Genomic DNA, 26,453 nt, shown 5'->3' with positions numbered 1-26,453 from the left:
AAAACGTCTGTTGCCTCAACAAAGGAAACATTTTTAAGACACAGTGATTTCAATAGGAAAAAAAACCAAACAAACCCCAACATTACATTTCTACTGTGGCCTTGGACAATGTTCTAAATTTAATGGTGGCAATGTGTCAAACATACTGCCACAGAGAAGGCATAGAGAACTACAGATTAATAAAGACAATCTCTTCTGTCCACAGATGAGTGCCTAAAATTTTTGAGGTTAATCTGTTGATGGAGTGCTTTCTCTGCGGTGATAACACCAAGAGCAGAAAACCAAACATCATCAAATGGTTTGGTTTTCCAAGAGCAAGGACATTTCATCATGGCTGACTATCTACATACAAGAGCAAAGTAACAGAAATACTGCAGAAGACCAGGTCACAATAATTCTTTAATAGTTGTATAGCAAGTACTTCTTATACTAACTATAATCTAAAATACACAAAAAAGAATCAGACCTTTGAGATTCATGAGGAAAGTATGATACAGTGAATTGAAAATTATGTTTTATGAGCTGCAATGACTGTTTGTTTGAAAACTGTAGAAAATTCAAACCCATTATATAGATACCAATAAAAGGAACTTCCAACACAACATAACAGGGAACTTCCACACAGGTGAGCCATAGGGTTCTCTGAAGATGCATGACCACAGCCCTCACCTCCCATGTGGGACTGAGGATCAGAACAGAGAGCTAGTCTCACAGAGTACTCAAAGGCCTCACACAACAGAAAGAGTTGTCCTGTCTCCAGACTCGGCAGTAAGCCAGAGGCAAGTTCTAACTGAGTCTTAGGTCAAATACAGCCTGTAGCCCAGAGAAAGACCACCCCTAGTTAGAACTGTCACAAGTGATGGTCTTTTTGTTTCCCAACATCATTGATAAAAGCACAGAAATAGTGGAGACTGCAATTTGCTTTAGAATATAATCAGCTTACTTAAGATTGTCAGGATGAAATAAAATTTATACTTGGCCATAGAAACTTTTACCTAAGCCCTATTGAACCCATGGGAGATAGGTACACAAATCATAGCATGTATTGAGTTGAAAGGGAGCCTTCAAATACAACTTATTCCAATCCCCCTGACAGGGGCAGGGACACCTTTCACTAGATCAGGTTGCTCATAGCCCCATCCAACACACAATGCTTTTGTGTTCCTGAGCTAAAATACCATTTGTACTCCAGAACCTGAACCACAGGCTGACAGATGCTGTGCATTGAGAACACCTCATATGGCAAAAAGAATGTCTATTCTATTTGCCACAGACAATTAGGCCAGTCATTCAAATGCTGTCACACTGTATCAGTACCAGGTCTTTGTAAGAATATTCCCCAATAAACTGCCACTTACAGAATTTAGTACACAATAACAGATTTTTAACAGCATTCATTTTCTTCATGAGTATTTACACAACAATTCTCAGTCCTGATGCTGAAGAGCTGCACAGTTTTTCTCCCAGTATGCATCTGAAATTTTGCTGAAAAGCATTAGCCTCTCTGCAAACATGTTTTAGTTTACCTAGTAATACAAGCATAGAACTTATACTAGTTATTCATTAGTATTAATTCTAACTACAGTTGTAGAGTTAGAACTACAACTAGTTTAGTTATTATATAACTAAAAATAGACTGACTTAACTTTCATTAACTGGAAAATCTTACCAGAATATTTTAAGTTAGCCTTCTGTCATGAAAATTATTGCCCCAAAAAATTTCTACCTCCCATCCCATAAAATCTCTACTTAATATGGCAGATGCAGATTAGGAAGCCTGAAAAACAATAGCGAATAGCATCAACTACACTTCAAGTAAGACATGAAAGAAACATTTCAAAATTAAATATCTGATGTAAAATACCTGTGAAAGGATTTCAAATCACCTCAGTTTGAAACCACCCCAGGGACATTCATCTGCAAAAAACTTCATCATACTCTATGCTGCTGTAAGGATTTAAAAATTATGGTTGCCTGCCTCAAACCCTGTTACCACTGAAGGATTTTGCCCATTGTGGAAAAATATGTAAAGAAGCAAAATGCTCAATCTGCAACCAATGAAGGTGTCTCCCCCAAATATATCTGCATTGATTCCTGGAACTTGGACTGTACATTAAGCCACCTGACAGGAAGTTGAGAAAAGATAAAGGTGGTGCTGTTGTCTGAGTGTTCTCTCAGACTAGACGGAGGTAAAAAAACGCCATGGGAGAAGACTCTATCACTAGCAATGGACAAGGAAAACCAACTGAGCAACACTGCCAAAAATCAGATCAGACTAAATCCAGCAGGGGGAGATCAGAACCCACTGACTCAAGAAACCCATTGACTCAAAACCCAGAAAGACTGAGCATGGGATTAATTAGCATTAGAAGTGAGGGAATAATTTAACCAATAGAATAAGATAACTATGTAGCCAAAGAACACCAATTCCTTTGTTTGCTAAAATGTATAAATAGTGAAAAATTTCTGACAACTTTGGGACCCTCACCACCAAGAAGTCCAGGATGAAGAAGGACCAATGGAATGCTGCTGGATCCATGGGTGGTGACTATATTCTGCTTAATCTGTCTGTCAGTCTGTCTCTCCCTCCTCACTTTTTTATCTTTCCAGCTCACACTTTACTGTTAAATAAAATCCATACTATTGATTTGGGCATATGATCCTGCTTTCGCCTTAGTTCAGATAGAAGCATCTCCCAATAATGAGATCTTAACAACTGCACACAATTATTTTATTGTAGTAGAAGTTACACAGACAACACTTAAAAGATTGGCACATGTCAGGAACCTAAAGGCTGAAGTACTGGATCCAGCGCCCACTTTCAAGTGTAGTATTTTAGCTTTTAAAGCTTTTCTGAGAGTGCCCCTTTCTTGGCAAAGAGGAGATAATCAAGAAATCTTAACTCCCATGCTTGAGTCAAACTGACCTTGTATTATTTTAGCACATTATGAAAACTTTAAAGTAGCATAAGGTCTTCAAACATCAAAATGCATTTAACCTATTATTTCTTGTTTAAAATGGGAAAAATAATAAAACAGTATCAAAGATGTTTTATAAGAAGACATAAAACTTATTTACAGTACAATCCTGAAAGAATACTGTAATTACAAAAAGGTTCAGAGAGAGATTCTCACTAACATGTCAGTGAACCCAATTCACATGAGGACTACAAGAGAAATGGAAACCTGGAAGGAGACTCTCTGACAGTAGCTATTAGGGTTATATTTTTAGGTATCTCAAAGGGGAGAGGCTGAATCTTCTTTTGCTAGAGAGTGGTTCTGGGCATAATGGAAATATTACTTTATGACTCTGTTTTGAGTGTGACAGCTTAGAGTTACAAGAAACACTGCCATGTATCCCACTAAATGAAATTTAAAAAAATGTGTTTAGAGACAAAGAGTGCAAGAAATTTCATTCCATCATTTCATTCTTCCATATGAGTAATGTGATTAAAAAAAAAAAGAGATACTGAGAACTGAACTAGAAGTCATTCTCCTTTCCCTCAATCTCTCTTCCTTCTGCCTCAGTTCTGCAAGCTGAGGTCAAAGTTTACATCTTGAGACACAAACAGTTTCACTCTCCAAGGGCTGAAATTTAATAAGCCTGAATCAGGAGTTACTACTCTGGGGTGTTCTTAGTTTTACTGTAACATTGCTTGCAAAAGACAGGCTGGGAAATTATATGCTCAATAAGCAGATAGAAGAGATTTTTTATTTTATTTACAAAAATAGCCTACACTTCCTTCACTCTATCTAAAAACTAAAGCAGGAAAAAAAAATCCAGTACCCTTTCTCCCACAATCAGCAAAAGGAAAAGCATCTGATTCATTTGCTGAATACATTCAGCTGAACCACTGAACTTAATGACTTAAAAAGTCCTATGCTTTTTGATCCACTATATTTTTTAACTGATACAACACATCCTAGGCATATAGTTAGAGCTGCATAAACAGTTATATAGGGTAACTTACATGTTTCCTAAATGTAAGGAAAAAATAAATATGAGGTGTACAAGTTCAATAATAACAAAACATCTGGTCAACCAAAGACCTTTCTTTTCTGCAAGAGCTGCACACACACTAGGCCACATCTTTCTAAAAACCTCTGGGTAGTACTTTTCAAAGAGATTAACAACTGCACAAGAATGCAAACCTGGTAATCCATCAACAAGCAGAACTACCTTTTTTCCTTCTATTTTCTGAAAAGCAAATATAACTATTAATAAAAGAATCCAATTTTACAGAACATTGGAATCAGAGAAAAGAGAACTACACACTGCTGACTACACACTCCTGACTGCACTCTAATACAAAGGGTTGCTTTAGTCATTGACCTTGTCATAAGCAAAGAGTTTGGAGATTTTCTCCTTGTATTAGGCTGACCACCACCACAGACCATGGTGGTATTGCTACAGGGCTGTCAGGCTCTCATCATGTCTGTTATGAACTTGTATTCTATACAACTTTAATTTTTTTCCACTAACAAATAAAATTGAAATTACATATAAAAAAAATAAAGCTGTTTTCTTCAGGAGAGGGATTTCTTCTTCACGGTACTCTCTACCCTCATCATTAATTATAGAAAATCTAGCATGTCTCTTGAGATTTTAACTCCCTACACTGGACTCACAGAGGAGCTTAAGTAGCTCTTGAACTGGAAATAGGCAGCATCTACACTGCCAGTACTAAAGCGATTAAATTGCATCATCATCATTATTCTGTGAAAAAAAAATTTCTTTTGTTGTCTGCAATTGTTTCCAAGGCTCCACTATAGACAATTAAAAGTGGGTAAAAATTAAAGTGAATAATACATTTTCCAAAATTAGACTGCCATTAAGTACCGTTATACAATAGCTGTAATCACAGATAATTGTAAATTATTTTGTTGAATATATGATTTATGCTTCTGGGCTTACATCATCAATACCACTTTTTTATAGATTGAAGGAAGGGAGTAGCTACTGTTATTTAAACTACAGGATATTGTAACCAATTCCTTTACTTCTACCCATCTGTAACATACTCCATATTACACCTTTGATATCTTACATCACTTTGTAACCAGTCATAAATACAATTTTTCTGAATTATGTATTTATAGGATGCTCTTCTCTGAGAAAAGAATGGCATAAAGACAAAAAAACAAAGTTGTTTTCTTCAGGAGAGGGATTTCTTCTTCACAGTACTCTCTATCCTAATTATTAATGGGGCTTGGGAGAAGTTATTTATATGCACTATCAAATCAGCTGCAAAGTCAAGATGACTCAGATAAAATCAGAATTTTAAGATGGTAGTGAGAATAATTTCTACGAAAATCAGATCAAATCTCAGTTGAAGCTAAACTTACAGAGGTTTGGTTTTTTTGTTTTTCTAAAGGAAGCCTGTTTTTAATTCACAACACAAGAACACTAAAGGATTTGGATGAGAGAAGAAAGGTACACGTAGGATTCAGCCCTGGAAGAATGAATAGGTACTGAAAGTATTTTTTATATTGTTAAGTCTCCTCAGCTATATTTAGGAATGTTAAAGTATCAATGTAGTTTCTCATAGATACAATTAGAATGTAGAGCAGAGAACTGAAGCTTACTATTTCAGTATGTAAGATAGTATGAAGAGAAAGGTAAACTAAGTATCTACTGAAAAGTACCCAGCGGAAAATAAGTACTATGCCTTCTTTTTTGTTACATACAAATACAGAAACATCTGAATCAAACAGGAATACTTACATCAGTCCCTGAAAGCTGCAATTATAAGAGAATGAAGAAAAAGAAAACATTAATCTGTTCCATGTTGATCTACAGTATTAGAAAAGGGAATGGGTTAAGGGTGGAATAACTTCCACAGTTTTGTGATAAATTTAAGACTTTCCCTTCTTCCTCTCTTAATATAAACTTCTAAGTTAAAACATAGAGCCACTTCTCAATTAACGAGGGGAATGAGGAGAGAAAAAATATGCTAACACACAATTTAACATCTTGTATTATTATCTATGGGAGAGGCAGGGGAAACATGAGGATTTATGTCAAGAGCACTTTAACCAGTATAATGCAGACAGGTACCAGCTACAGATCCTGAAATGTTAACTCTTAAGGCCAGGAGTTTTGATTAGGGAAAAACCAGGCCTGGTTTAATAAACATAAGCCCTATTATCCGGTTTTACTGTTAGCTCTCCACTATGCTAAGAGACTTCTTCAAGCAATTTTTGCCATATCTTTAAGGCATTTCTCTTTGACAACTTCAGAGTTACTGAAGAGATGCTCATTATCTTAATAGTTATTTAAATTAAAAGAATTCTCTCCTTTGTATACATACACACACATGAAAAGACATCCCCTGTATCTCTAAAGCTTTAAACAGGAATTGCAGGGTTTTGTAGAGCACTGGAAAATTTCCAAACATAAGGAATAATATTTAGAAAGTTCTAGAGTGTGTAAAAGAAACAGATACCTAGAACAAAAAATGAATTAACAATACAGAAAGCCTAACTCTATAATAACATTTCAAAGACCTTCTATTTATGAAAAGTATTTGAGACAAAAGCAACACTTAACATATCCAAGGAATGATATCTATATATCCATATCTGATAAATGCAGAATTTAGAGCAATCTTAGAAAAAACAATAAACATAAAATACAAAAAAAATTCTAATGCTGACACCTCCCAAGAAGCAAGCAAAGCTAAGACATTCCCTAGGAGACCAAGACGCCATATGAAAACTGCTGTATAAAGTATATTTGCATACATGTGTAAGCATAAACTCTTAGACACTGTTAACACTGCCATTAATAAGTGGAGTTACTCCTTGGGGTCCAATGTATAGACTTTTGGAAATCACAGGCTATATGTGCACCCTAGGACGTAGAAACACTCATGGCACATGTTATTTCAAGTCTTCTCCCAACACATGTGCAGACTGTCACCCTTCTGCACCATCCTGCTTTTCCTAGGAGAGGAAAACAGAGACAGCAGTAGTGGTGCCACAGCGGACTGCAGAAAGCTCTCCTTGGACAGCAGGTCAGGGGCCAGCTTGGGCAGGAGAGGTTGCATGTGACAGGTCACAGCCACCCAGAAATTCTTCACTGGTAAAATATGAGGTTATTGAGGTAGGTATGAAGACTCATGCAATAGGCAGCTAAAACATACAACAAAAGTTCTTTAAAACTTTGACTACAATTAGCGAGTAAAACTGATTTTTTTAAATCCCTAAAATAGAACCCTTTACTACTATTATTATTATTAGTAGTAGTAGTAGCAGCAGTAGTAGTAGTAAAAATAGTACAACTGGCACTTTATGAAAAGAGGCACAAAGATGTAAAACTTTTTTTTTAACTTAAGAACTTAGAATTTTATCTTGTTACTGTTAAATCCATATACTCACTCCCTGCTCTCTAAAACAAGTTGGCAAAGAATAAGGGGAATAGTTCACTTCCATTTTGGAAAAGGCAAAACCATGATAAACGGTAAACTATGCAAAATGAACTCTGAATCAAACATTCCAAGGAATTAAATGTTGCAATACTTTAGAATTTGCAATCAACTGACACATAAAACATTTGACATTTTAGAACACAAAAAACTAGAACAGCAACACTCCTTCTTGCTCTTTACTTTTAGATGCCTTCATCCATAAAAAAAGAAAACATTTAAATTAAAAATGTTAGAAGGATAAATATAAGAAAAATATGATCTACAACAATAATAACAATGAAAGTTATTAGGCAGCAGAATAGCAATTAGATGGACTATAATACCTTAGTGGCCCAAATACTTTCATTTTCCCGAGACATGTTCCCCATGAAACACTGTTTTTAATTTTTAAAGACTAGAAATTTATTACACAGTGATAAGCTCTTTATGGCTCCATCTCCCCTGAGCCATAAAGCAAAGAACATTTTGTTAGTCCAGTAATAATATAATGCTATAGAGAAGACTCAGTCCTAGCATGAAAAGATCCAGCATTTCACATGGTGTAATTTTTTGTAATAATGATCTCGTAGCAGAATGCTGACATTATCCAAGGTTATGTCACTTTACAGGAATGCATGAGTATACTCTTCTGCCCTGGAGAGACAGGTCAGAGGGGGTTACTGTATGTAAACTACAAAACAAACAAAGAAAAATATCTTTACCATAGAACAATTTATTCAAATGAAATATGTCTCTGTATACTCATGCTCCACCTTAAACAATTTAATTTCTCATACTTCAAACCTTCTGATACACTATAATCCTTTTTTTTTTTCCTTAAACACACATTATCTTTCATTTAATTCTTCTAGTGGTAGTACAATTTTTTTTCCTCTTGCTTAGAAATGTTCCCAAATTACCAGTACCAGTATCAAACTCATAAAACATCCCAATCCAAAAAACAGAATCCCACTTATTACTGGTCAGTAATCAAATAAAGATATATTCTATTAGTTTGAATCGGTACTCTGTATCAGCTTACATTACACACAAATGGAGTGATTAAAGCAGAAGATAATTTTGAAGACACAACGTTCCAAAAGATGCCCTGACATAAAGTGGATATTTTCTCTTGTCTCAGTGACACTGTGAAAGAGAACCTGAGTGAACTCATATTTATGCACAGCAGACAATCCATGCCCAGGGCCGAGCAGCTTGGCAGCAAACCCAGTGAGTGCAGCACGTGCAAGCACAGGGCTGCTGCAAAGGGCTAGCACGAGCCCATCCTGTGGAGAGCAAAGGTGACACGAGGCCCTATTGCAGCAGGTCACAGAGCACACATTAATGAGCTGGAAGAATGAGACACTGTAACACTGCCTATATTATATAATGACAAAGGTCATGAGCGCATTCACATAGATGTTAGACAGAAAGACTGGACTGACAAATAATAAAGTGGGCTTTCCTCTTAAATGCTTTCCATTACCCTGAGACAAACTGCATGTGAAACTTATCCAAAAGAACCACACACAGGCAGAGGCAATCCAAAAAGAAGCAGCAGAGAAAAAAGCAGTGTTTGGAGTGCTAACCCATAAGTGGTGCCCTGTAATGACTGAAGCACGGACTTAGACAGATAGTATCTGAATCCTTTATTCAAAGAAGTCAGCTGGTTTTATACACTTTGTCAAGGCACAGTATTTCCTCACATGGTAATTCTCACTACGTGACCTATCCCATGTTGCCATGTCAGCAACACACTTTCTAAATGTCCTTCTATAGAGTGATCATGTGCTGTTCACCGTCTGTCAGCTTCTGGCACCCTCCTTTCCACAGGGCTCTGCCACGTGGCACCTCCTCCTCCAAGGTCAGGTGGAGAGAGCTTCTTTGTGCCACCACGTGCTCCTTTGTGCCACCATGAAGTTCTGCGGGCATGTGCCACAGCCTGTAACTCATTTCTATCCTATCTCTTCCCACAGAGCCCAAAGGAAATCATTCAAGAACTATAAATTAACTTGCTTCATGAGACATAGTCTGTTAGTACTTATTTGATGACTTTTACAAAAATATGCCATATATCTCTAAAGAGAAAGAGGAAGAAGAGTAAGAATACATTTTTAAAATAAACCAGCTATATATATATATATATATATATATATATATATATAGAGCTTGGAAAAGTACATGAGAAAGAGTAATGTAAGTTTAGATGAAAGTTTTTCCAAAATCCAGCATCAGATATATTGCCAAACTACTACTGAATATGGAACTCATTATAAGAGGAATAAAAATATTATTAAAAGCTGCACAAGAACAGAAAACATACATGGAGACAGCAACAATTGATACTGTCAACAGGTATGCAACCCTCCAAGAAAAAAATATTGCTTAAAAAAAAAAAGTTCAAAAAAGTTTTTAGCCATTAAAAAAAGAGCCACAAAAGACATATTCTTCACCAGTTATTGAAGCAAAGGAAGAAAAAACAGAGACTAAAAATACAGGATGGTTTTCCCCTAAGTATCAAAAAAAATCTTGATGAAGGTTAACACCACCTCAACAAACCTTAGGTCAGAACAATGATTTTCTTAATATTATAATCAAAGAGGGGCAAAAAGGGATAAGTCAAGGTCAGGAGCCTCTGAGAGAACCATTGTAACCCACAAAAATTATCTTGGTTATATAATTCTCAGTAGTCTTATGAAAGAAATTAGTATCAATACAAAGATGTACATAAACACATAATAGGAGCAGCAACAATCATTAGCAGTATCTACTTCATGCCAGAGATGTCCATAATGAATGCAATAAAGTTTGAGAGGAGAACATATTTGGCTTAATTGCTTCTGTATTTTTAGTTCCTGGTCTTAAAAAGAGCAATGGCCATAGTGTGAAAATTATCATCTTCATTAAGGTCTGTTGACAATATAAAAGAAAAAGAGTTAAAAATAATAGCAACCACTATCACCCTTCCTCCTCCTCCATTAGAAGTATAAATGCCAGTATTCAAGAGTGGTATTGTGTTCCTGAGAAAATATATCAGCAGAATTCATAGACCAGAAACTGCCTGGCCCAAATTAAGATGTTCTGAAAAATTCCACTCTCAAGAGCTCAATTAGCCAACTCACAACAAGGCCACATGAATGAATTACTGCTACTCAAAACAAGAGCTGCAGAGCTGGTACAGTGTAACTATTGCCAGTACGTAGAATAATAAATCCAGGGTTGTTAATGCTGTTTTTCTTCTTAAGTAAGAAGAAAATTGGAATACAGCAGCTAGAAATTGTGTTATTATAATTCTATGCACCTTTTCTTTGTGTGAAATTCTGTTCCATTTATGACACCTTATTATTTACATTCAAAGAAAAATAATTGGAACTTTATACACGTGACAGTTTATGTATGCAACAAATTCTTATCATCTACAAACAGATTTGAAAATCTGCTTTTAGGCATAGGAAGAGACTAATTTTTATAAATGGTCAAACTGCTGTATGCACCTCTAAAATCACTAAACACAACCTTTACACTCCCAGCATTTTCAAAACATACCTCTCCACTTACTATGGGCTCTCTATACAATTGCAAGTGCGTAACAGTCAGAAAACAAAAGCCACATTATTGAAATGGAAATTGGAAAACTCTTGGGATTAACTTGTTTGGCATGTGGTTTCTCTTTTTTTTTTTTTCTTACTTTACAGCCAAATGTTTTGGGTCTGGGGCAACTCATAAATAAGCCCCAAAAATACACTGCATTTGTGTGTAATTTCTGTGCAACATTAAAATCAAATCACAGATCTTTCAGCTTGGAGCATTCCTTGGTTAATTTCTCAAGAAAAAAAATATCATTGTTAACGTTGCCCAAGGCATTTTGAAATGTGGTAGCCACTACAGAAATCAAAACGAAAACCCACAAAAACACTCCCTGTTGAATGCTGAACTTACTCTGATTCTGGATTATTCTAATCACAAACAAGCAACCATGTGGATGGACAATTCACAAATCAATCAAGGGAATAACAGAAGTCAGACTCTAGGTTAGTATGTTTGTAATGTTCTTGCCAAAATTTTTCTTGCTGTTAAATTAAAATGTTAGCTTTCAAGTATATGACAAATCTTATTTACTGTCTTTATGGTTAGTTAATTCTCAAAGAGGAGCTGTTTTACTTATGTCCGAGATTTGCTCATGAAGCATCTATAGGGTATTCTAATCCAATAATATCCTTAATCTCTTTAGTTTTGCAACATATTTCAAATACTGAACACAGGGGCAAGAGAATATTTTCCTTTCCCTCTTTGTTCCCAAAATCAGATGGAATGTGAGAATGACAAGAAAGTAAGTTTCAACTACACAGAAGCAGAAAATAGGCTTATAAAGATTGCCAGGTTATAGCCTAAGAAGATTAATTCTTGCACTTAAGGCACAACATAGACCAATCTAGAGAGGACTGATGTTTAATGGAATTGGTGTTATTTGCTTGGATGCAGAAGAACTAGGAAGCTGTTTTAAATAAAAGACAGCATGCACATAAGCAAACTCCAGCATGGAACTCTCATCAGCTTCCTTGTAACAGCCATCTCCTAGGCAACATGTGCAATAAAATGAAAGCAAGAGTACATTTTTGACTTCTGACCTTGTGACAATGAGTAGGTAACACTGGGGAGAACGAAAACATGCTGAAATTCTTGTGAATCTCACAACACTACAACAAATTTAACTGCAAGCTAATTCCTTCTATATTGTAGACCAGAGATGACCTGTCTGGCCGGCCATGCAGAAGTGTCTTAGAAGTGGCACAAAACACAGCTGTCTCCACACAAAGGAGACAGCGGCTATAAAAGCAACAACTTCTGATACCAGTTGCCTTAACTACTTTTCATCCCTCTGGAAATGGTCATTAGCTGGCATACCTGTGCATGACTTTGAGTTATGGTGAAGGTATCTTACAAAACTAAGCTGCTTTAGAAACCACCTCTCATATGTGAACACACTGATTTATCGCATGTAAAGACACTCTTTTCCAACACTAAGGGCACTGACAAGGATAATAATTTACATTAAACAATCCTTACTCCTAGGAGAAATTTAAACAAAAATAAATACATGACTAAACTTCCTATACTAAAGTGTCATCTCTTCGCATGTTAATTTAGCTCTAGTTCAGCTTTAAGCACAATGCTAAGAAATATCTTATCTTTGCAGCCATTTTCCTAAGTTCATTTGTCAGTTGGGAAAGGTTAATATTACATGTTATAGATACATATTATAATATTGGCTTTTTGCAAGTATTAAAACGGGTTTTATATGTGTGGTATTAAAGTAACTTGGCTATAAAGATGTAGTTTGTATTTCTGTTGTTAATTAAGCTTAGACATAGTATTGAAATAGTTATGCTTGTGTTAAAATGTCTGCTTGGACGGGATAACATTCAATGAACACAGCATGAAGACACCTACTACAGATATGCCAACTATCAGTGCTCACCATTTGAAGAAAGTATGGACCAAGGCCCAGACTAGAAGTGATAAAGAGGAGCCAAAACCACAGCCCAGAAACGTGCAAGCTCTAAAAAGGCGGAGCCAAGGAGGAGCCATGTAAAATAGTTCCTAGAAAATGTAAGCTAGTTTATGGATGTGCACACGGATCTATGAACATGCAACAAGCTGATGTAAGTGAAAAGGTATTTAAAAGGTATCCCCGAAGGTGATGGTGTGGTTTTAGATGAGTGCCAATATGCACCTGGCCAGAATAACCTTTGCTTTATGGTCCTTATCTCCTATCATCCTTTAATAAAATTTTTAAACTTTCACAAGAGAGAGAACATGTTTTTCACATTACACATGTAGCTTGTAGAGAATTTTAAATGTTTTCAGCTCTCTAAAAATTTAACCACAGATCATCAAAGGCAACATTCAATCCTATTTGTGTTTCAGTAGTAGGGTAGCTATTGCCTACAATTATATAACAATTGTAGCTTTTTAAGCTACTTGTCATAGCTTAAAAAGAAACTTATGCAGTGAGTTTATAAAATAGAGCAACTACGCATTGCTCTAGTTTTATATTTTGGACAAGTTAAATAGATTTCTTCTCTATCTTTAGCATTGATTTTGTATGTTTCGACAATACGCTAAAATGCCAGGATCCCAACTGCACAACTATAATAACAGGATTAATTTAGGAATAAAATTTCTCTAGTTTCAGTTGGTGTTGTTATTCTTATAATCTGTTAACCCTGTACTATGTGTTGGATAAGTGCATAAGTAGGTTTAATATTTCTAATATTATTATTTAATTTATTATATTTAATTATTTTATTATAATAATTAATTAATTTTAAAAATAATTTAATATTTTAAACTATACCACACACTAGTGGTTAGAACAGTACTCTTCTGTAGGTACAGACTACCACATTTTTAAAAAAAGCAATCTACTATTCTGAGCATTTAATGTCATTATTTGCTGTAGGAAATTAAGTAGAAATTTAACTTAAGAAATGTAATGCCTTAATTAAAGTGCTGGGAGGTTTTGCTGTGGTTTATTTTTGTTTTGGGTTTGTTTGTTTGCTTTTTTTCTGAGAAAGTACAGCAGTACAACACAAATTGAGATGTAGTTATTCCTTCCTTTCTCCTACACAGTACACAACTAAGCAACTATGATAATTAATGAGAGGGTGATCAGTCACTGGAACTGGTTCCCCCAAGCAGTCATAATGGCACCAAAGCTGTCAGAGTTCAAGGAGCATTTGGACAAGGCTCTTAGTCCTCTGTTCTAGTTTTCAGAAGTCCTGCAAGGAGCTGGACTCAATGATCCTTATGCTTTGGGAAGGGATGGGATGGAGTTGAGCTGCAGGCTGTGGCACGCGCCTGCAGAAGCACATGGCAGCACAGAGCTGACCTGACCTTGGGAGGAGGTGTCACGCGACAGACCCCTATGGAGAGGAGCCTGCTGGAAGCTGACAGACGGGTGAACAGTGCGTGATCACCCCTAAGATGCTATTCAAGAGCTCAAAGGGAAAGATTAGGTAATAAAAAAAAGGAAGGGTAGATTGCATTGATTAGAAATGCAGACAAAGGAGGCTGACAGACAGGTGAACAGTGCGTGATCACCCCTAAGATTTCATCCAAGAGCTCAAAGGGAAAGATTAGGTAATAAAAAAAAAAAAAGGAAGAATACATTGCATTGATTAGGAATGCAGAAAAAACTGGTGTTAGACAACCTTTGAAACAATGATACAGAAGGACTCTGGATGAAAGGGTTGAAGGACTTCCACAGGCAGCTCAGAAGCAGTAACTTCTGTGTTGAAAGTAAGTTGATACACCAAGGTGCAACTCAAGGACAACTTAATCAGCCTCAATTATATTAGAGGGAGGGGGGAGATAAAATATCAGTTGATCAGACTCAGCAACATTTTCACATAGCCAAGGATTAGCCAGTAAAGTATAGGCTGCAGGTTTTATAGGGTAACACTTGGATTGTTTCCAAAGTCAAGAACCTTGTCAACTCCTCATTTAAGCACTTTATACCCACCAAGATTTTGGAAATCTGTCTATCAGAAGATATCCTACCTTCCTTAATCAGAAGTATGTCAATTACAGAAAGCAAGTTCATGGCATGTTACATCCTATAAATTTAATGCTCATTTTTTCTCATCATTTATAGATCAGTTTGTATTTATTTGATAAGATCAGTAGGGTTTAGGTGAAAACATATAAAAATAATCATGTACATTTGCAGACACTACTTTGTTTGGAAAATTTTTTGAAAAACCTGAAGCTTCAGATTCTAAAAATTGCAATCAAATGTCTAAATTTGATTCTAAAATATGCAATCAACCAACCAATTAAAAAAGTTAGCAATAATAGATATTCAATACCAAAACTTTTATTTGTGCTCTTTGAAAGGAAGTACATTTGGGGCATTTCTGTAGCTGCTTGAAATATGTATGTTATTCTATTTATCACCTCTAATGAACACTATGTGACACATTAGAAATTTCATAAGAAAATTCAGGGTTCTTAGGTAGGTTAACATCAATATGAGCATTTGTCTCATACAGAAGATTTACAATAGATAGGTTGGGCAGAGGAAATCTAATTTGTGTAAGCCTTTTATCACTCTTTCCCCCAAATTATTCCAAATTTCTTGAAACATTTAGGAATGTTGGGAAAGTCCAAGCAGTCTCCTGAAAGCCTTTTTGCCTCCCAAGGGTCACTTGCTTTCATGACAAGGGCCATGAAACAAATAGGTTCACCAAGAATGTTAAACGTTTCATAGTATTCAGAGGCTGAAACATACTGAAGTCCTCTGAAATGAAGTGCACATAATGAAAATCACCAAGGTAGTGTCACTTTTACTCCTCTGTACTGGAAGATACTTGAAGAGTATTTTCAGTCTAATTCCTTACAGCTGAAAGATTTCTGAAATCCAGTACATACTTTTTTATATGTAACTTTTTAAAATAGAAGAAGTCACATACATGTATCATTACCAATACTGTCCTGTTGACTGTTGTCTGTGTGAAGGAGATTTCCAGCCTCTGACAAAGAGCAGCAGTAACTAAAAAAAAACTTTCCTGAAACTTCTAAGAATGAAATTAAAATAACTGGTTCTAGATTATAGGATTACACACACACACACATATATATATATGTGTGTGTGTGTGTGTGCGTATCCCCAGGCTATTTGAGACTCCAGTGATGAAGTTGAAAATGCAAATAAAATCTAAATGCAACTCAATCACTGTTTTGCATAGCATAGCCATTTTTGTTTTAGAAGGTAAATGTGGATCACCTTCACCTGTTATAGCCCTGAAGGAGGGAAAAGTGCACATTTCTTGGAAACAGTGTAATTCATCAGACTTCACAGCAGTCTTCCTAGAAACTGCAACAATTCAGGTTTTTCAGAAAGAAGGCACACACCTCCAGTTCACACCTTTTAGGAATTCATCTATATCCAGAACTCCTTCCTGTGTGATAACTCACAATAACTATTTCAATAACTAAGTAATATGCCAAAGTACTCTATTATTCCTCACCAGAGGGTCCTGATTCAGCAAATAGTTAAGAGCAGACTTAAAAACTGTCCTAGTTATAGCAACTATTCAAACATCAAGATCTAATCGAGCTGCAGGAGGGGAAGCATCAAGCTATAGAGTAATCCTGTAAAGCAGAAAGTTCACTAATACCAGACCAAGAGAAAACTATCAGAGTTACCAGACCAAGAGAATACCAGACCAAGAGAAAACTATCAGAGTGGTGTCCAGGCTCGTCAGTTGGAGCAGGTAGCTCTGAACGCCGCCGAGCGCTGTCCAGCCCTCCGAGACCCGCTGCTCCCGGCCCTCGGCAGTGCGCGGCCCGGGGGTCCCTCAGCCCCATGCCCGTTCTGCTCCCTCCCCACCTGCCCTGGCTGCCAGCCCCAGCCTGCCCCTCACCGCCCTCCCCACAGCCACCCCAACCTCGCTCAGCCCTCCGCCAGCCAGCGCAAGCACCCCGCCCAGCCCCTGGTCTATTACTTTAAGGCGAAATCTGCGCCCGAAAGGCAGCAAGTAGCGGAAAGAGTAGAAGAAATTAACTCGTTTCCTGTTGCTTTAATCCCTTCACTCTGGTTTTAGCAGCGCCGCCCGGGGCGTTCTGGCTGCTCGCCCGGAGCGAGGCCGTGAACGAGCAGCCACAGCCGGGGCTGCTCCGGCCGCGGGAGGCGGAGGGGAGGGGAGGGGAAAGGGAAGGGAAAGAGGCTGCCCGCCGCCAGCTACGGCCCCTCGCTGTCGGGACAGGCGGGCCGGGCCTGGCGGCGCGGTGAAACCCCCCGGCGCGGGGCGGAGCGGAGCGGGGACCTGGCCGTGGAGGGGAGAGGGGTTCAGGCTACGCACCCAGCAGCAGCCCGTCCATGTCGAAGATCAGGTGAGTGACCGGGCGCAGCGCGGCCGCCGAGGAGGAGGAAGCGGCCATGGCGAGGCAGAGCAGCCGGAGTGCAGGAGCAGGAGCCGAGGCAGATGGAGCCCGCGCGGTGCGAGACTGGCCAGGCCGGAAACCTAACGGGGAGGTCGGGGTAGGGCGGCGGTTTATAGCGGCACCCTGGGCGGGCCGGGCCGGGCCGGCCGGACCTTTGTTCTGTCTTGTTCTACTTTTTTAAGCAAAGTCCATTTTTCTTCTTGGGGCCTCTTATCTTGCAGAACAGTGCTTCTTGCCCAGAGAGGTTGTGGAGTTTCCCTCTCTGGAAGCATTCAAGAAGAACCATCTGGATGCCATTCTGTGCAATGTACTCTGGGATGACCCTGCTTAAGCAGGGGAGGTTGGCCCTGACGACCCATGGTGGTTCCTTCCAACCAGACCTATTTTGTGATTCCTGAATCCTGTTTGATGCTGCTGGCGGGAAATACAGAACAGTTGCTCTCAAGTTGGCATGTTAGACAGTGTCTCTTCTGCATGCCTATGGTCTTTTTTTGATTTACAGGTGTACTATTGCCACCAGACTATAGTTGAAGCAAAAATATGTAAATCTGTGTAAAACTGTGAGGGATGAGTAAAGTAATGGAGAGAAAAAAATCTGTGAAAATAGAGTAAATCTATCTCTTACAGGTTGCTGTGTGCAAGAATGGTTAATTGAAAGCTGGTTTCGGTGTTGTATGTTTTTTTTCTGAAACATTCAGGACGTTCTGAAGTTCAAGAAACGAGACTGTTCTTAAGTTGAAACAAAATCTTCCTGCATGGACACATCATCCAGTTTTTACTGGGCAGTTGGGAGGGAAAGAGGGCACCTACTCATCAGTTTTCCCTTTTGTATTTTTTCATGCAGGTAACTCTCCACTGGGTGTCAAGATCATTGAAGCACCAGTTGCAGAGGCAGACATGAAAAGAGCTATACCAGGCTCCCAAGGTGACATACTGGCTTGAAGATGTGTACTGCTGTGCCATTCTGTGTGAGGGTAGTGGTTAGTTGCAGCTTCACATAGAGGGAGTCCTCCTGTCTCATTTGTAGGCCTTGCAGCAATTCAGTTTTTCTAACAGTGCCTTCATTTGAATTGGCAATGTTTCACCATTTTAGCAAGTTAGTGGAGGCTTTTAAAGCCTTAACTCTAGGTGTCACATAGCTATATTTGAATTTTAATTTAGGCTTGTTAAGCATCTTACCTAAGCCCAAAACCTGTCCATTGGAAGTACATTCACCCTACATTTGTGTGAAATGTAGACACAGAATTCTCATGGCACCTTCTCCTGTTCGGGAAATAAGTCAAATAAAACATCCTTGGCCTTTACTTGTACTTTTTGAATAATAAAACTTGACTTTCAAACAACAATTTTTTGAGTTTTGGGTTGGTTTTCTCTTATTTATCTTGTCTCATTTTATAATGATAATGCTGCTTAGGCCCTGTCTGGGTAGGCTAGGAAAAGGATTGTGTGAAGTACCTTCAATGGCTTCTAAAAACTCCATATGTAGTCATAAAATTGGTTCCTGTGTAGATTTAAGAAAATGGCTCCTGAGCTTTGAGGGGTTTTTTTGTAACCTTACAATATATGAGTATTAAAAATGCCCATGGCTGTTTTGTTTTTGCAATAAACACTGTGCAACAAGTCAATATTCCAGTTTTGTTTCCAGCAAACATTTATAGTTTCTTTTGTAGCACACTTAGGTGGGAGTATAGCTAGAATCAATAGAGGCAAAATCATAAATACAGTAGGTCAAAAAAGGTGTTAACCTCTTAAAGGGAATTTAAAAAAATAGTAATTTCAATAGTTATAATGGTAGTGTTGCACTGTCCTAAGAAATAATGTAATTCTGCTGTAGGACACAAATATTTAAAGAGGATGGGTAATGATGTTGTATGACAGTGGTACCTGAGGTAGATTTATTAACTTTCTAATTTAGAAATATTGTAAAAATCTGGTTTTTAATTGTATGTATGGTGACAGAGTAAAACCTTAATGTGTTATTCAACAGATGCAGCTTTTTCTTGTTACCTTGATTTATTGTTCTAATTAGAAAAAAGTATTTGATCACAACTTCCATTGCTTCTAGCTCCTAAAAAGGAGAGAAAATTACTACTTTTAGCATGTAAATTCCTAGTTCATCTGAGAAAACAATGGGTTTGCAAAACTTTTGAATATTTAAAGTGGAAATAAGTCATAGGCAATCTATGTGAAAGTAGCCCACAAAATTGAAGTGTAATACAGAAGTTGAACATTTTCAGGGTTAAATGGTCTGGGTTACAAATCCTATGGTACACGTTTCAAGACTGTCACATTGCTGACAGGCTGATGACCTCAATTTGCTTTGCTTTGCTCTGGCTCATCAGTGATAATCAGTGTGATGTTAGCTTACTTGATTCTTCAAAGCTGTGTTCAAACACAGGAAAATCTTCCCAAGATAGAAAACTGTTTAGGTTTATTCTGTATGATTAAGTCTTTTTACTGACAGAATGAAATGAAGTAAAAGTCCAAGCAACATATTAGAGCATAATTTTCTAAATACATAGTAAGAAATTGTGCTGTTCTTAGTTTTGTTTGAGCTGTCTTAAATATCTGTATCTAATGACTCATCAGTAGTATTTGGTTTTGTTGTTGGGTTATTTTTTTCTTGAAAAGGAGTGAAAATTTGAGTTTGAGAATTGATTTTTTTGCTTGCTACTATTTTTTATTACTTATTTGAAGCTGGCTTTGAGTTATGAGGATTTCAATAACTTTAGAGTGGTGGGAAGCATATTGTAGTTGAAGCACAGTAATTATGAACACCAATAATTAATTATATTCCTACAGACCTGACATATGCCTATTCTTGAGAAGAATGAACTTGAATGTAATAATTAAGATGTAATTCTGTAACTGGACTTGAATCCTGGAAAGTCTGAAGAACACAATTTTAACTTCATGTACATTGTAAAAATTAATGTTGCTGTCTGGGGATACACCAAAGCAGATATATGGTGTTTTAAGGTACATATATATCTGGATGTTCAGTTTTTTAAACACCTGGACATTTTAAATTAGCTGCCCGTGGGTAGCCCTGCTTAGTGCCAAACAAATCTATTTTCTCTGGTTTTGTAATAATATGTTAAAATCTCATTGGTTTTATTGTTCTTGAATGTGAGATAAAGTGAAAATACTCAGGTGCTATGGGGTTATTAAGTACAGAACACAATGTTTTATGTACTAGGTTGTCTTAACCTTTTTTTAACTTCTATATTTGTTTGAGTTTTCATTACTTTGAGGCTGGAAGTTTTGTACCTCGCTGAAATTTATGTGGCCGAGTTCTTTCCTGGAGAGTAAAAGCTCCAGAATATGCTTAAATGTTTTCATAGGTAATACATTTGATTCAATAATTGTAGTTCCCTATTTCACTATTTCATATTGTGCTCGAAGCACTGATTCACTTACATATTTTTATGCCATTCATAGGAGCATCATGCACTATGTGTTTCACACAGAAATGACTGACTTTATTTTTCTGCAGACACCTTGACAAAGAGGATAAACAGATTATAATCTGTTTTGGTTTGAATATTAAAAAATAATTGAAAGACTTGAATAAATCCAGTAGTTTAAAAGCTTTCATAATGCTTTACATAAACAGCTGTTAAACCCACTATTAGGAACAAATTACTTGGTATAATTTAGAATCAAATGTAAATTCAGGTATCAGCTGAGATTCTCAGCAGTTGCTATAGTTAAGCCTATAAGCCTTCAGAAAATGAAACCCCTCTGAGTGCTGCGTGTCACCAAACATGAGCTTTTCACCTTAAGATTATAAATTAGATGATTTGTATTGTTTCAGTTCATGTTTTTATAAGTACAAAGTGGAAGATGACCACATGTCTTAAAGCAATTAAATAGTACCATGGAACTCCTGATCTAGGTCATGTTTTATTGATTACATAAGTTAAAAGGATGTATATGCTCTTTTAATCAATCACGTGTCTTCTCTCAGCCAAGCAAGCAGGGATAGGAGAGCCATGTGTTTTCTAGATTTTGGTATGGACAGCCAGTTACCAGTGAGGTAGTTACAAAGGCAAGGAAGATGATGTGTTATGCTGCAGGAGAATGAAGTGAAGATATGTGTTCATCTCAGTTAATTTAGATGAGGCACTATAGAAAGGTTCATTTTTAGATGTCAGTTGCTGTATTTATTGGTGGGATTGTACAACAGAACAAAATTTCTGAAGCTGGGAAACGAAGCCTTAATATCATGCTTTAGGGCTACTGTAGCTTTTGTTAAGGTCGCTGAGAAGCATTTACTCTCTTTTATGGATTGGGACTTAGCTTGTTGACATACTTTTTTGGTCTTCTAATAAAATATTGGCTGCAAACAGGCAAACTGTTCAGGTAGTTAGCAGTGTCATTGTAATGAAAATCCTGAAGTGCCTAATGGCTGGGTCCTCCTTAGCCTTAAACTATCAGGAAGATTAGACCAGAAGGGATTGCATCTCTAGATATTATATGAAGTATTGTATCCTGCTTTATTTTTCCTGTGATATGGATTTGCTGTAAATTTTTTTTTTGTTATGGTATAACTTTCATTTATTTATCTAACTTCCCATTGTTACTGGAACCTAAAATATTTGTTATTAACTTGGTTTTATGTCTTATGCCTGCATGTGGATTTAATTGCTATTTTGTTCATTTTACTACAGTTTGATTGTTACAGATTAATCAGAAAGTTTTGTATTTCTGCTGTCATGTGGAATGCACATTCTGTGAACCTTTCTGAGCAAGTCATCTATAACTTGGTTGCTAGCAGTAAAGGTGAAACTGAATGCAGTCACCCTTCCAGTGGTTCCTTTCAGCCTTGGGTTCCGAAGCTCAAATTTTTTGAAGGCTGTGGTAATTAGATCTTCAGATGGAGAAGAGAGAGAAGGAATTGTGATTCTCAGGGTCACAAGGTCTCTAAGCCACTGATCTGTAGTGCTGCTTCACGTTCAGGTTTTATATGCATGTTCCCTTTTAGGGATGCAACAAGCTGGGAAGTTGAATCTCCAGAGCTCAGACATTCTCCCTACTCTGTGGCTGTGTGCCCTTAGAAGTTTATATCTATCCAGAAGAGTTGAGTAGAAATAAATGAACTGGCTGACACTCAGCCCAGAATGGCTGCATGATCAGGAAGAACATGCTGACAGCCTGGGAAGTGCAGGGGGGCACCCGGAGGCCAGCTATCATACAGTACTGTGACCTTTCTTTCTTTGCAGTGATTCTCAGCTTCTAGAATTATCTAGGCAGAAAAAACAATAGCACTGTACTGATACATATAAAAAATAACAACTCTGATTGGAAAAAAGAAATGGTACAGAGAGGAGAGGAGGTAATGCCAAGCAGACTTAGCCAGCTTCTTGAGTCCCCATTGCAGCAGAGTTGTATTACACATCCAGGCTGTTCCATACTGTGGGAGTTGGGACTTTTCCTTGGCTGCCAGTTAGTGTGCCTCCCAACAAAGTCATAATTCAATTTTTTGAATTCTCTTGCCCCAGAAGCTACTGCCCTGTTCTTCTTTTCCCATGTACAGACACACAAACGTACTAGTAGTATATCTCAGAATATACTCTTGTGTGCAGGCAATGGCAAATAGGCTTTGTGACCACTACCTTGTAAGGTGCTGAATAATTTTTAGGTGAGGAAATACTTCCATCGCTAAGCTGTCCACTTAACTTTAAATTCAGTTTATGTTTACCTATCTTAAGGAATTAGGTCCTGTGTATTGTAGGGTGAGGAAATACTTCCATCACTAACTGTCCACTTACTTTAAGTTCAGTTTATGTTTACCTATCTTAAGGAATTAGGTCCTGTGTATTGTAACAAAACAGATAAGGAAACAATGTAGCTTTATTTCTTATTTTAGATTTTCAATTGAATTGTTCTTTGTAGAAGACCAATAGTAGTCTCTTGTTTTCAGAAGACATTTATAAAACAAGGAACACCACTCATAAATACTAGTACAGTTAGATGGTCAGCTATTAGGGATACCTAGAAGAATGCAATGAAGTTCAAGTGTTGTCAAGCCAGTCAGGCCCTGACTTTTTTCCTGAGACAGCTAGCTCCACTTAATCAGGTAATCTCAAACATTGAGTTCCGTAAGGTGAGTGATTGCTTACACTGATACTGCACGTTTGAAAGAGTCCTGTGTTTCCATTTCATGTACTTGCAGGTAAGACCACAAGAGACGTTCAAGATATAGATGAATTCTTTGCAGTATAATTGTATAGGCTTAAAATATCTGTCCAGACATTATGCTTTAAATTTTGTGAATCTTTCAGTGAATCTTTTGCTTTGCTATCCTGTGTTTTTCCTCTACTCGTTTTTTATCTTACAAATTTAATTTCTTTAATCTATTGCTCTAAGTTATGCTTTCTGAAGCTTTTAGTATTTTGATTACTCTTCAGCATTTTAGGTTTTCTGTATCCTTAGAGAAGTCCACCACATGAGTGCATTTATTGTAGCTGTGGGGTTTATAAATGACAAATAGAAAGTAATTTTTGCCTTCTTAGTCCCGATAGATCAACACCTTTGTAACATAAGAGCTGAACTACTGTCTTTGCCATAGTTTGGTTTTTACTGCTGATTAGTCACGTTGTTCCCCATGTTGTGCCAAGCCAAAAGCTCAAAACTTTTGTTGCTGTTTCTCCAATTTAAAATATTCTTTATGGTTTGCTTCTATATGTAGTTTCCCTAATTAAGAAGAGTCAGTATCATGCTTCAGTGAAAGAGATCAGGGACAGTATCTCTAGCCCATTAAGAGCTTATTACCTCTTCATACAGTTCAAAATCTCTTTACACATTTTTAAGTATGAAAAACTACTATCTTGCAAACCTAATGAGGCAGATATCTGCAAGAATGAATTGTTGTATCCTTGTTTCAGAAATGTTGTATGTGTCATTTAGACCAGTGACTGCTGCAAGCAGAAAGGACTAAGTATTATATTAATGATTATGTTTGACAGCCTGGCTTCATAATCTGTTTTTCACTGACTTTTCCTTTTTATGCTAATAGTTACGCTCTCATCTGGAAAAATTAGACTAATACAATTTTCCAAAAGCTATTAACAAGACTTTTAATATTAAATAGGCTATATATCCTAATGTGCCATGCCAAAACTAAGCTTTTGTTGTGGTCTTGAAATGGGGCATGGTTAGGGTGTATTCTGGAGTTGCAGATCATGGAGGAAAGCCTACAGGCTTCAGGGGGCAGAGAGCTTCACTCAGGATGTGGCATTCTTGTCACCAGCCATCAACTAGGTGAACTTTCTGAAGTTGGAGGAAATAAAGTAAAACCCTGCCCGATTTAAATTTTTCAGTATTTGGATGATTGTTGATTCTTGAAGGACCTGACAAAGTGGGGGGACATGAATATCCATATGCTTTTTCTGACTTCATCACATCCAGGGAATAAAATAAATGATCTTGTAGATCAAATGAAAAATATTTTTCCTACGTGTTCAAGCCCATCTTTGTTTAAAAGTCATGTTCTGTTTATGACTCGCGGTACCTTAGACCAGTATTATTTGATAGTCAGAAACTATTATTAAAACAACTATAAAACCTGAATCTTTATTCTTGCATGGCATAGCAAACACATCAGCTAAACTCCCATGTGTAAGTCTTAACAAAAGTTAATCACAACCATTAAAAAAACCTTTAGACCAAACCTTTAGACAGTGTCATAGAGTTCTATGTACAAAAGCTTTTGGGACTTCCTCAGACCTGTATAAAGTCCTCTGCAATCCACAGATTTCACAAGTTCATGAAATGACTTTGTATCAAGATACCTACATGACTACACAATTTTCAGATGGAAGCTTGCCAATGTTTTTTTGGACTAAGCTGAAGAATGAAGTTTAAGCATCTTTTCTCACTGAAGGTTTTTTAATGCTCTCTAGAATCCAATAACCATTTGTACATAGTCCCTAGAGCAGAAGAACTGTTATCTTTAAATTATGGGTGTCTTTCAAAAATATCCTTTGAAATTAGCTATATTCCTTGGGCTTCACTATGATAAGAGAAGTTAAGAAATACCCTTTGTTTCATTTTAGCTCTGTTGCTGCTATGTTTCATTTGAATCTAAGTAAAATACAAGTTTGTATTACCAGATTTGTTTGGAAGCAGAAGAATTTACATGTGCACCAACACCCAGGCAGGCTAAGATAGCAGTGTACCATGTTTTGTTTTTACCAAGACACTGTACTGCACATGGTAGATGAACATTTAATAGTGTGATAAAGTTGGATCCTAAACTTCTAAAACTTTGGCATAGATTTTTGATGAACTGAAACAAAAGGTCTGACTTGCTGCAGCTCTGCCTTACCACTAAATTCTAGTAAATTGAGTCAAGCATCCTTCCTCTTTTTTATCCCAAACACTAATTAAAACCATAATTTCCTTGTGAATGAATTGAACTCTTTTATACCTATGAACATTCATAAATAAATCGGTAGATACTGACTCCCAATTTGTGACCAAAAGTCCAAAGTACCTTAAAAAATAATGTTTCTAACATATTATGAAAGAAAAAAAATGGACTCTGTGTTCATATCTGACTCTGTGTTTTCCATGTGGAAAAAGAAACTCAAACCACAAAAACACCTGTTGGCCAAAATGGAGAATATAATTCATTAAGTAACATGGATCATTGGAGAGTACATTACTGGGTGACATACTACTAGCTTGGCCATGCCTAAATGCTGCCTCCCTGTTGGCATTTCAGTTTTCACTCCTGCTTAAGTTTTGAAGTCAGCAAGTAATTGTCACTCTAGCACCCTTTAGTGATGTTTAATCAAACACAGAAAAGAAACACAAACAAACAAACAAATCCCCTCTATTCAGTCTTCCTTCAGTACTCAGATATGAGAGGATGTTTATTTTTACACTCATTACCTCATTGTAATTTTTTGCATACTGTTATAGTTAGAATGAATAGACCTTTATACACTGCATTTTGGTTTTCCATGTTGAATGCCTTAAATTGTCATGCTAATTCACATAGACCAGTCTGCTTTTCATTAATTTTATCTATATTTTGTCATACATATCCTTATTTTATCATTACTTTCTTATAGTTTACATAATCATA

The 26,453-nt window shown here is 37.0% G+C and overlaps 2 protein-coding genes across 3 annotated transcripts in view; one reads left to right on the top strand and one right to left on the bottom strand.

The window, feature by feature from the left end:
• The window catches only part of LOC120504699 (pseudouridine 5'-phosphatase), a 65,147-nt gene extending 47,750 nt beyond the window's left edge, over nucleotides 1–17,397 (bottom strand). Inside the window, exon 1 of the mRNA XM_039714449.1 lies at nucleotides 17,275–17,397. Within this exon, the coding sequence (XP_039570383.1) occupies nucleotides 17,275–17,353 (79 nt within the window). The 5' untranslated portion in view covers nucleotides 17,354–17,397. The remainder of the gene's footprint in view (nucleotides 1–17,274) is intronic.
• The window catches only part of STS (steroid sulfatase), a 105,709-nt gene continuing 96,189 nt past the window's right edge, over nucleotides 16,934–26,453 (top strand). The window contains exons 1-2 of one of the 2 annotated variants that reach the window (XM_039714446.1): nucleotides 16,934–17,305; nucleotides 18,201–18,281. The gene's annotated coding sequence lies outside the window, so the exon portion shown is untranslated. Of the gene's footprint in view, nucleotides 17,412–18,200; nucleotides 18,282–26,453 lie in introns of both variants that reach the window. The other variant, XM_039714447.1, reaches the window with a different exon arrangement.

The sequence above is a fragment of the Passer montanus genome, unplaced genomic scaffold, assembly GCF_014805655.1.
Source record: "Passer montanus isolate IOZ18808 unplaced genomic scaffold, ASM1480565v1 scaffold3, whole genome shotgun sequence".
In the NCBI taxonomy this organism is placed as follows: domain Eukaryota; kingdom Metazoa; phylum Chordata; class Aves; order Passeriformes; family Passeridae; genus Passer; species Passer montanus.
This window is presented reverse-complemented; position numbering and strand designations above follow the sequence as displayed.